The sequence below is a fragment of the Brienomyrus brachyistius genome, chromosome 16 (genome assembly GCF_023856365.1).
Source record: "Brienomyrus brachyistius isolate T26 chromosome 16, BBRACH_0.4, whole genome shotgun sequence".
In the NCBI taxonomy this organism is placed as follows: domain Eukaryota; kingdom Metazoa; phylum Chordata; class Actinopteri; order Osteoglossiformes; family Mormyridae; genus Brienomyrus; species Brienomyrus brachyistius.
This window is the reverse complement of record NC_064548.1, coordinates 8,499,516-8,511,529: the sequence shown is the minus strand read 5'-3', so window position 1 is coordinate 8,511,529 and position 12,014 is coordinate 8,499,516. Positions and strand designations below refer to the sequence as shown.

The following is a 12,014-nucleotide window of genomic DNA, read 5'->3' as shown; positions in this document are numbered from 1 at the left end:
TTTTTGGACTGTGGGGGGAAACCGGAGTACCCGGAGGAAACCCCACGATGACATGGGGAGAACATGCATCCACAGAGAGGTGTGAGGCAATAGTGCTAACCACTGCACCATCATGCCACCCCCTACCCCATACATATACTTATATACATATTATTAACATCTAGAGTATTAATTAGTAATATGCTATGTTAATGAGAAATAACTCAATATATCTGTCACAAACAGTGACGTTTTTTGGCTCTTTGGCTTAGAAAATCCATAAACCGACTAGATAACACAGTGCCTCCTTTAAAATTAGTTTTCCTTTCGCACTGAAAATTATATCGGGCTACCGCTCCACCTTGTGGTCAAATGTAAGATTACAGTCGTTGCCGTCGGATTTCAGCGCCCGCTCACTGTTCCCAGGAAACACATAAACGCCCTCGATGTGATGCCAGGCAACGGTTTTGTAGTTCAAATCGACAGGCACTAATACACATTGTGTAATCCATGTTATTGGATACACACTTTTTTCTTCCATGTTCCAGTAGATCACCCGGCACTCTTAATGTAAGCAGCACGATAAGTTTGCATTGCGAGGGAGCTGTGATGTTTGCTGGCGTGGATCCTATTATTAATATATACATCATGAGTGAAAACCATCTCACCCGTCTGACAGCTGTACATGATGCGCAGTGCGTCGATAATTTTCAAAGCGAGAACAAGGGAAGCGTTATTAACAACTTGTGAAATGAGGTTATATTTGCCACGTGGTAAATTAGCATAAATACTAGTACAGCTACATTGGAATCAGGGGCCATATTACAGAAAAGAAACTTCTTACAGTAAGTCTTAGGAGGAGGAGTATAATATTGGATCTGCAAGTTAGGAAGACTTTGTAATTTGGCCACATAATAAAAGGCTGCTCTCATTTGAAATATATATATATATATATACACACACACACACACAGACGCGCGCGCGCGCGCGCGCTGCTCAAATACCCCAAAGCTATGTAATTGCCACCCAATGCTACAGTGCCCCCTGTAGGTTAGTATGGGTTTCACGTCATCGCTTGAATGATTTGTAATCGTATAGGCTTGGTGTCGCATCTTGCCTGTTATCATTTCATTAGTGCTCAATCAGCTAATTTATTCATTAGTGTCCTGGTGCACTAGGAAACCACGCCATCGGGTACAGCTAAAGAGCAGCCTGTGGACTTAATTGTACGTTTGTTATTGCTTTAATTTCACCACCTGCCGATATGTATGCAGCTGTGGATGCCGTGGTATTATAATCATCATTCGCCATCATCCAGTTGGCAGATCGGACTGTGGTTTTCTGAAACACGTACTGCATGTGTATAATTTACCCGGATGTTTTACCGGTTTATACTTCTGGACATTTCAATGGTACACTTCAGATCATTTCCCTTTGGGGTGTGTTATAAAACCTCAGGGTCCCCCCTCAAATGACCGCCTGTGCCCCTCAAAAATATAATCGTTGTAAGATGCAAAAAAAAAAAGAAAGATAAGGAGATATTGTACCTTTTTGGGGTGTGCTGCTCTATAATCTCTAGGGTCGCTATCCCATCTCTCGTATGTAAAGGGGGCGTCACCCGACGTTACGTTAGCCCATGAATTTCCGTCCTGCGGTAGTAACGCACTTTCACCACAAGGTGTCATCATTAGCCCATGTTCATCTTCTCTATTGACGATCGACGTATTGTGGTAGACCTGTTAAATAGTATTTCCAATTCTATAATTCTTGCTGCTACGTGATATATATTAGGAATGCTGAAAGATACTGGAGCCTCGCCCTTTGTCACCGCACATACTAATTATTACATTCTGCGTTTTGCCGAACCACGCACATGTAGTTTCCTGTACTTGAATGTAGATAATAACGCAAACGACACAATATAACATCAGTTTAGGACAGGAGTGGGCAACCTTATCGTTGTGTTTGAGAGTTTTCACTGTAACTCCATAATTAGACTACTAATTGGAGGACTGATTGGCTGAAGAGTTCTCACACCTGGGTTTAAACAGCTGACCTACATGTTACCCCAAAAACCTTCATACACACCGGCCCTTTGCGGATAAGACTGGCAACCCCCGTTTTCAGAGATCTGAGATCGTTTTCTCGAATCTTTCTTCACTCTAATCAAATGAATATTGTCGTTTCAGCATTGGTGAAAAGATTACATGAACGTGATGAAATTTAAATCAAGATTGTTCTCATTATTATTATTGTTGTTAATACTTTTTCTTAATATTCTGTTTTTTCTGCACTGTGTACTTTTGCTTGCACTCCATTTAATTGTTAGGAGTCTGTATACCACACTTTGTCTGTTTTGAACGTTTTATACATGTTTGTCTGTGGTCTGTGTACCATGCTGCTGTATGAAGAAGAATATCCCTTAGAGATCAACAAAGTTTACCAAATGTAATGTAATAATTGCTTTTTATTCTAAAAACTCTATGTCCCACAGAAAGATCTCACTATAAACAGATTAGCCCTAACAGAATATATCTCCAGCTGATAGGCCTTGTGTCCCGAAAGTGACAGAGGGTTGTGTGTGTGGTCCGTGTGTGTATTAGCTGCTCTGTCTACCACTTAAATGTCTTTTTAACGTTCTAGAACCACTTTTTTGTACAGTTAATCAATCCTATTTTTGTCCTCTGAATGTCTTCCTCTTTAAACAGATACCCACTCATGCATTTGACCAGCACCAAAACAAGAATTAACAGTAATACTGCAAAACCTGGCAGCATAATGATTATTTGAATGTAAACCTAATCAGTAAGTCAGATATTGAATATAACATTTGTACAAGCCACTGAAGGACTATGACTACAGGACTGTTAACATTTGTTTACACTCGGTGAAAGAGAAAGATAATGTTCTGTACGATCACTGTAAAGCAACATGGGGACTGTCTGGATTTAGTAGATGGGCATCATGGTCTGTCCTAAGTTTGTCTGGTCATGCAGTGACTGTCGTGGCCTCCATTACAGTGAGAACCACACATTCCTCAGTTTATAAATAGACTCTGAGCCATTGTTAGTGGCAGATAAACTAACATGATGCTTCAATCTGTCAGCCGGTCTCACACAGGCTACAGGGCAGGAGGTTTCCATGGCCGAGACCGCACTGTAACTGCATCATAACCACATTGTAACTGGACTGTAGCTGACTAAAGGACCGGACTGGGTGTTGTATTTTCAGAAACTGTGAACTTGCAGGTGAGTAGAACCACCAACTAAACAACTACTTGGGCATGTCTTGGGCCACTTCACGGTGAGCTGTGTCCTGTGATATTTATATAGATGGACCTATTACGATGATGATTATGCTGATTATTAGTATTATTATTGTTGTTGGAGGTGCTGGTGGTGTTTTTAATGGTGATAAATCATAACTTATAATCAGCTTTAGAGCAACATCACAAGCACCAATAAAATTTGGATTTGCCATCTAAAAACATTGATATCCTGACTAGATGTGTCAGAGAAGTGGCATGAATGATTTGCCGCTTCCTAGTTATCAGTTGATAAATGCAAATACTAGGTGGCGTTATGATTCCTTATTTTTATACATTAGAGATAATGGGTTTGAACAGCATTATGTAAAACAACATCTCTATGTTGCTTCAGCTGTATAGTGTATTGCTGCCTTCTCTCAGATTGATAGAAGCAGGGGCGTAGGACCTGGGGAGGGATGCGTATCCCCCAATATTTGATTTGGCTTCATTTAATCCTCAATTGTGGCTAAACCCCACCCCCCCATATCAAATTGTCTCCCACACCCTTGGACAGAAGTAAGCACCATTTGTGTGATGAGACTCTGTTGTCAGCGTATGTTTCAGATCGGCATTTTGGTCCAATGCTAATTTGTAAGTAAAGGTTTTGTTCACCAATCTAGTGACTGTGGCTCAACCGAGAGACAGACAGTTTCATTAGCTATATAAACATTATGTAAGAAGAATAACGGGCACTTTTACTTCTGTTACACCCCTGGAATACACAAAGTTCCCTTCTGTGAAGAGGAACTCCAAGGGTTAATGTCCCTTACTCACAAACTGATATACCATGATGGTGTCAGATGTCCGGGCTCTGGGAGAGAGATTATGACTTCACAGGGACCCAGCCAATCAGAAGGCTTACTAAGTTTAGGCTTCCCCATCACCCCTGCCCTCTCCCCCAGTATGCCCCTGTTGCCTGACGTGGATGTCAGAAAGCCTACTTTTGGTTACCCAGGTAAGCAGAAAACATTCTTATGGGAACAGACAGCGGTGTGATCTCGGGAAGGGCTGCTGGGGTGTAGCGTGGGGGCTGGGGGCTGGGGGCTGGGGCACCGTGGGTCTTTATCAAAGCTTTTGGGGCTTCGGGGTTCTGGGTTGTTGTCTTGCATATCTTGAGACCTGATTGCAGCTGTCACTGGTGCTATAAATACATGCATAGACACACATAGATCTCTCCCTCTCTGTCTCTCACACACAAACACACACACAGACACACAGACATCAAAAAAGAGAAAAACATGCATTCAGTTACACACATCCATCAGTCTATCATACATTTGTATCCAAGAAAAACACATTACAAAATGTACAGTAACACTAAATAATTTAAATTTGTTATTATTTTGATAAAATATGTAAATAACTGCAGCTTTATCATATTATATATGATCTTTGCTGAGAACATTTGCTTGGTTTACAAGTCATGTATTGACTAGGCTTTCGCATTGTTTGAGCGTGTAAAAATTTTAGGCATGGTGCAAGAATTGTGAGTCCAAACCGTTTGCTGTGCTACTTAGGAATTTCACAAATTTGTTTCCATCAGGAAATAAATGCAACAATTACAATGATATAATGGAAACAGTGGCACTGCAGTTATCAGGTTTCTTTTGAAAACACAAAGCCAAGATGTACCATAATGAATCTTCCTGACGTGTTTCTACAGCAGTTAAAGACGACAGTGTTGCCATGGCATCCCTCAGGGACACTGAAGATGCAGATCAAGTGGTTCCGGAAGATGACGCCACGAGTGTCAAGTCCATCCAGTCACATTACCTACGAAGTCCATCCCCAAGCAGGTAACAAGACTCCGGGTCTTTTTCAATATTATTATATGCCTGACAAATCAACATTTTGTCTTCAGTGTGAAATTAACACGTGGTACATGTTTGACAGGGAATCACAGAGGGGCAGAACAGAATCAGGCATTTTTTAGGTTAGACCTGTTTCTTGGCCACAGTTGTCAGAGTAGCTACATTAGATCAATGCACTATGCCAATACAGTTGTCAGTCTGTGGGTGGGAAACCTTTTAGTTTTTGATTTGTGGAATAAACCTTTCAATGTCCAAGATGTTTCCTCAGAATTTCTTTGAGGATTGCAGCTCAGAACAGCACGTGACATGGTACCTCCACAAAAGTTTTAGCAATATTGTACGGACTGCCTAAAAGAGTCAAGTTGTTTTATAATCTACTGAAACGAATGGGGAAGCCCTTGAGCACTATGATCAAATAGCCCAGATAAGTAGGGGGCACTCTGGGGTGGCCACAAAATAAACGATCGATGAAACGCTAAGTGCCATTGCAAAGGGTATCTCATGACTATCCTGCCAGCAGTGTGCAAGACTGGAGACCACAGCTCATGCTATACAGACAATGCTGTCTCCATATTTTTCACCTGTTACCATGACTATTCAATGGGCAGATGCCAAATGGAGCGAGGGGGGGCTTCTGGCATGATCTTTTACTGTAGTTCCCCTCTCTGATGACTGGACGGTCAATGGTTCCTTTGGCAATATTACTGCAGCATAGTACAGGCCCCTCCTGGGGTTGAGTTTAGGGACAATGCACAGGAATGATGGTTGGGTGAGTCAGTTGTTGCTGAGCTAATATCTGAGCCGTGTGATGGCAGCATGGCCTCTGTAGCACGTTTGTTAGGAAACGTGTCTTATTTTGAGCAGGTGTACAGCTGTCCTTAAATGGCTAACCCTATTACTTGTTCTTATTTGATTTGTTTTTAACATAAAGGGCCAGATTTATTAAGCAGGGCAAATTAGCATGAGGGTGTGATAAAAATGCACCAATGGGAATGGCCAGTTCTATGGGTGATTAAATTCATGAACATAGACATGGCCAGTTCATTTAAATAAAGACCGATCCAATCTACCAAGGGCACCGCAAAGCAAAGCATGCTTTAGTAAGTAAGTAATGTTGCAATTTTCAGTAAACTGACTCTGACAAACCTTAGTAAATCATGGTTCATGACTCATTTAAATTCTGCCCTCTTCCAAAATGTTGCACTTTGAAAGGGAACTCCTACAAATGCATTTGCAATATTGCTGGTTGCAAAATTAACTGCGTCAACGCCTTTCCATCGTTAACTCTTCACTGCGAATCTTTCGTTTGCACTGGCACAAACTGTTAGTAAATCTGGCCCAAAGTCTGAGGATTAATGTCTGTAAAAGAAACACCAATACTATACAGGATGTGTTCCATTAGCATTTAGTTTCACGTGTTATTAAGTTTGCCAGTAAGTATACGGAGGATTCTCATTTGTTACCTGAAGAAAAGACACATAGATATATACATTAAAGAATGGGGCATGAGTTTCAAGTATGAATAGCTATGGGATGTAACACACTGTGAATCACTGGCCTCTCTGCCGTTCTAGATAGCGCTCAAAGCAGTGATTTAGCATGTGTGTTCACAGTGTGTTAGCATGTTCTCTGTATGACTGACCACACTGAGCCCTCAGACCCCCTGCTTCACCCTGACTCCACACTGACTTATGCTGCCGACAGGTTCTCTGTGATCTCGGATACAGACACCGAGAGCATCTTCATGGAACCCATCCATCTGTCATCTGGAATAGCTGCCAAACAGATCATCAGTGAGGGTGAGGGGATCAACAACTGGTCAATAATCAAGGCCAAGGAGACCAAGCAAATTCTCAGAGTCCCTTAGTGACTCTGCCCTCTCTTTCTCTGTCCTTAGAGCTGAAGCCAAAGGAGATCAAGCTAGAACCGGTGCCAGAGAGCATGCTAGAGTCTGCAGAGCAACTGATGGTAGAGGACCTGTACAACCGTGTGAAGGACATGATGGATGACAGCAGCCCCTACAACACGCCTTGTGTGCTGGACATACAGCGCGCTGTGGTGCAAGACCGTCTCGAGGCCCCTTTCAACCCTGTCGACGAGGTGTGGCCCAACATCTTTATCGGAGAGAAGTGAGTAAGTTAGTTAGTAAGTTACACTCCAGCGCTGGCCTCTTTGATGGTCCCGGTGTCTAAGCGGTTTGTGTGAGTTGTGTATGCCTGTTTTTTTATAGATCTGTGGCCGTGAATAAATCCCGTCTTAAGCGGCTGGGCATTACACACATCTTAAACGCAGCCCATGGCACTGGGGTGTACACAGGCCAGGACTTCTATGCCGGAATGAACATCCAATACCTGGGCATTGAGGTAGATGACTTTGTAGAAGCAGACATCTCTCCACACTTGCGAGGGGCTGCTGAATTCCTGGATGAGGCCTTGCTGACACATAAAGGTAGGATGGCACATTGAGACACACTTTCCTCACGTAGAAATGAAGTTACTCAAATTCAGAGACACTGGAGATGGATGTAGATTGCACCCAGTGTTACCTGAATATTGTGGAAACATGGCAGCCCTAGAATGTTCAATGTGGTCTTGTGCAGTGCAGATCACACAGAAGCTCTCAAGGATCTGAGCTCTGTGCTGTTACCTTCCTAAATTGATTTAAAAACTTAATACCATCCATCCACTCATGTTTTATAATTGCTTATCTAGTGCATTATGGCAGTGAGCCTGGAGTCTGTCCTATGAGGCAGCAGACACCCTGGATGGAATACAACACAGTTGGTTAAAAATGGAAGTATATCTATCTGGAAAATCTGGCGATAAATGCTAAGCTGTATGATCACAACATGGTTTTGGTAGCATATATTTGTGTGGGAGGTTGTGTCTTATTTTGAGTAGGTGACAAGCTGACAATAAATTGCCAACCCTATGACTTGTCCCTAAATTCACATTTTAATGTATCTTTGAACATAAAATGTTGGGAACAATTTTTGTAATAGAAAGATACACACTAATGGCCAAAAATGTGGAAACACCTTCGCGTTTGGCATTACGCTTTAAAAATGACTACACGAATATTGGAGGTAATGTTTATAAACAATCAATGGATCAGTACACTGGACAATTACAAAAGCAACTGGAGTCACTGGAATAAAATTCTGCAATCTCTAAAAAAGTATTGCCACAATTTTGTCCGCTGGTGAATGTGGAGGAATGGGTATTTAAATATGTCACAAATGATTTGATGTGCTTCGTTACTCTGCAGGGAGGGTGCTGGTGAACTCAATGATGGGGGTGAGCCGATCTGCTGTGTTTGTTGCCGCCTACCTCATGATCTTTCATCACATGACCATTATGGAGGCATTGCTTGCACTAAGGAAGAAGAGGCCAATCAACCCCAATGAGAGCTTCTTGAAGCAGCTGCGAGATCTGAACGAGACCCTGCTGGAGGAGAGGGATGGGGACAGAGATGACGGCAGCGACACACTTAGCCAGGGCTCTGTCATTGAGGTCCGCCCACGCGAACAGGGGGAGACGCAGAGTATTCTGGGAGCTAAGGTACACTCCATAATGGCAGAAGAGGAAGAGGATGGCAAAAGTATGATCAGCAGTGTGATGTCATCACAGAGACCCACACACCTGGATCCGCACCAGGAGGACCAGAGCGAAGAGGCAGAAGCAGTGCTGCCAGAAGAATGGGATGATGAGGACAACGATCTGGACCGTGCGATCCGTGAGTGGCAGAAGAGGAATGAGAAGTATCAGAGTGAAGAGTGGTGGCAGACCCAGCTGATGTGTGAGGACAAAGAATCCATCTTAGGCGGGAGCCACCTGGCTGAGGACCTGGAGAGCATCAGCAGCAAAGATATCCAAGCCCTGAAAGAGCAGCTGGGAGCTGGTCAGTCCCGTCGCCACCAGGGCACAGAGTCCATCTGTAGTGAGGACAGCAGCAGTAGCTGTGCAGATATGTGGAAGCGCCGACTGAACGACATCGAGAGGCAGGTGGCTGCCCGTTACAGAGGCCGACACGAGGAAGAGGACCAAAGTGAAGACAGGGACAGGGAGGACGATGAGGAGAGCGTACTCTCAGAGTCTGGATCCTCGCTCTTCAATTTCTGCAAGAAAAACAAGGACAAGTTGACACCATTGGAGAGGTGGCGAGTGAAGAGGATCCAGTTCGGCTGGAACAAGAAAGACTCAGAGGCAGAAAAGGCAGGGTCGGAGGAGCAGGGTGGGGCCGAAGGAGAGGATCGGAAGACCCCCGCGCCAGATGAGGTTAATCTCACAGCCTATCAAATCTGGAAGCTGAAACAGCAAAAGAAACTAGGATTGGAGAACGAAGATGAGATAGTGGAACTGGCTAGGGGGGAGGACTCGGCTTCGGTGAAACGGAAGCAGCGGCGTGAGGAGATCCTGGAGCGCTCGCGACATACGCTGGAGGAGAGCCAGTCCATGTGCAGCTGGGACGCAGAGAGCTCGCTGAGCGCGGGCACCATCCCGCTTTCCGCATTCTGGCCTGCGATGACCAGGAGTGCGGCGGGTGATGACACTGCCTCCATGCTCAGCATGCAGAGTGGCCGCTCTTCGACCGTGTCTCAGAGCCGCAGTTTGCAATCTACGCCTCAAATGCCACCCATGGTGCCCGCGGCTCCTTTACCAAACATACAAGGGCCTGGCAATGAGATGCTGAACCTAGCTAGCATCCAGAACTGGATTTCCAATGTTGTAGCAGAGACTCTTATCCAGAAACAGAATGAAATGATGATGCTAGGAGGGAGTTTGCCTCCATCGCGGGCAGGGTCTGTTCTCAGCCTTGGGGTAAAGTCAGGGCAACCCCAGGATGATGACAAGGTGTCCTTGCTGAGCGGGGCATCATCCACCCGCTCACTGTCTAGGGCTGGGGCCAATTCAGTGCTCTCTTTAGGTGGAACTTCTGGTACCTCCGTTACAGGTTCCCGTAAGGGCCGCATCACCACAACAAGCGTGCCCCTCTACAGTCTCTTCCAGGATGAGGTTGACCTGCAAAAGCTGGACTCCATAGATAAAGACATTAAATCCGAGATGAAGGACAAGATGGCAGCCTATGAGCTGAAGAAGATTACAGAGGACAACAAGCGTAGTACCCTCTTCAAGAAGAAAAAAACTAAAGAAGATGAGGATGGTGAGGATAATGAAGTGAGAGGTACTTCACATCGGCAACCTGACCATACCCACAAGAAACCTGAAAGGGCAATACTGGATGCACCAAGAAGACTGAGTAGCATGGTTCTGGATGGAGATAAGACCAGCAGCATTGACAAGTGGCTCAGTGGCATCTCAGCTCCTTCCAGGAGCTCCATGTCCCACAGCACAGACAGTCTTACACATCGGGCCACCACAGAGTCTGTCTCCAGCCGGAGGAGGGATTTCCGGGAGAGCTCATCTAATGGTGGGGGAGAGGAGTATGGTCATGGCGTAAGATTCTCCTCTAGATCTATGAAGGATCCATTCTCTGCAAGCAGACTCCAAGCCTCTGAAACTGACCTCTGCAGCGGTCCCAGTTTAGAGTCATCCTATAACAAAAGAAAGTCAGCCCTGGAGAAAGAACATTCAGCAAATGGCCTGTTGGAATCCCACAGCTGTGGAACACGTAGATCTTATGGCAGTGATGAGGACCAGGAAGAAGAAGAGGACATACAGGAGTTTTCCGCAAAAAAGAAGTTTTCCCATTGCGCAGGGTATGATGCGGGAGACACTGAGGTGAAGAAAGGAAGCCGAGAGGAGGATGAAGAAGAAGATGAAATATCCTCCTTCCTTAGCAGGTCCAGGCTAAGATCCAGGGCTGTGGTGGAGGAGGAACTGCAGGACGAGGACGTCATAACATCCTGGAGAAAACAGCTGGAATCAAAGTCATATTCATACAGGGGGAGTGAATCTTAGCGCACTGTCTTCTGAAAGGGCAAATTAATTTCTTCTTCAACATCTACATTCTTCAGATGTTAAAGTACAACAAAACTGCTATTCCACATAACCACTCTTGCTAGCATGTCATCTACATTGCACCAATTGAAAAATTGCATTTACAATCTAAAGAGCTTTTAGATATCTTAAAAACCCTGTTCATGATCGCAAGTATTGATACATCTGTCTGGTGACATTTCTCACCTGACACATTATGATCTGCAGGAATATTGAAAAAGACTCCCTGCTATTGCACTAGCTTAAGGAAAACCAGAAAATAGGTATAAAAACAAACCCTGATTGATAAATTCTAGATGAGCAGAATAATATCAGATGTTCAAGTCATGAATCCATGCTGATATTTTGTAATTCCATTCTAAACACAAGATTAATATTATGAACACTGGACATGAAAATAAATTCTGAATCAAAATGGAAATTTCAAAATTTCAGAAACTGATTGCTTATCTCTTCCTGCATGTTAAATTCCTTTTCATGGCTGGAGAAATGGGTGCCTGTCTAGCTGATGCAGGCTGGCTTTTTCAGTATCTGAACAGAACGATTTAAAGTCTATATTTGTTGTATGAAGTAGGTATAACACTGAGACACAGCAGCCAATCCTTACAATCCATTCTGTAAATAAATGCTGATTTAACACATGTAATAATTTTAAATATAGTCTGCAGAGACTAATGATCCATATTTGTTGTATCATTAGCCCATGTGTTTCCAAACTGAACGTTTTGTATTAAATTCTGTCATAGCAGTAACTGTGGGTGGACATGACTGAGTGATCATTTTATTTTAAAAAAAATCATACAAATACAAAGAGCTTTTGTGCAAATGTGAAAGTAATTTATTATGTCCTGTGTTTTTAAGAAGTTCATTCTCATACATACAGCAAATACTGTACTACTGAAAATGTATTTCTGCAGGTTATTTTTTGAAACGTATGATCGACGTTCCACTTTTATT

General features: G+C 43.7%; 1 protein-coding gene across 4 annotated transcripts; it reads left to right on the top strand.

Moving 5' to 3' along the window:
* Positions 1–3,070: 3,070 nt before the first annotated feature.
* dusp27 (dual specificity phosphatase 27) lies at positions 3,071–11,809 on the top strand. Of its 4 annotated transcripts, none has more exons than XM_048979298.1 (6): positions 3,071–3,227; positions 4,950–5,082; positions 6,802–6,896; positions 6,995–7,226; positions 7,328–7,545; positions 8,365–11,809. In XM_048979298.1, exons 2-6 carry the CDS (start codon positions 4,973–4,975, stop codon positions 11,016–11,018), a joined length of 3,309 nt encoding a protein of 1,102 aa, XP_048835255.1. In that variant the 5' UTR covers positions 3,071–3,227; positions 4,950–4,972; the 3' UTR covers positions 11,019–11,809. The 4 variants fall into 4 exon arrangements, with proteins under 4 accessions (XP_048835255.1, XP_048835257.1, XP_048835254.1 ...); XM_048979300.1 differs by having other exon boundaries at positions 3,079–3,227; positions 4,953–5,082; XM_048979297.1 differs by lacking the exon at positions 3,071–3,227 and adding an exon at positions 4,189–4,241 and having other exon boundaries at positions 4,953–5,082.
* The last annotated feature ends 205 nt before the right edge of the window (positions 11,810–12,014 follow it).

Coding starts and splice junctions, on each gene's coding strand:
- dusp27 (XM_048979296.1), top strand. CDS start 4,190: ATGCCCCTGTTGCCTGACGTGGATGTCAGAAAGCCTACTTTTGGTTAC. Junction 4,242..4,949: donor GCCTACTTTTGGTTACCCAG/GTAAGCAGAAAA, acceptor GTGTTTCTACAG/CAGTTAAAGACGACAGTGTT. Junction 7,227..7,327: donor AACATCTTTATCGGAGAGAA/GTGAGTAAGTTA, acceptor GTTTTTTTATAG/ATCTGTGGCCGTGAATAAAT.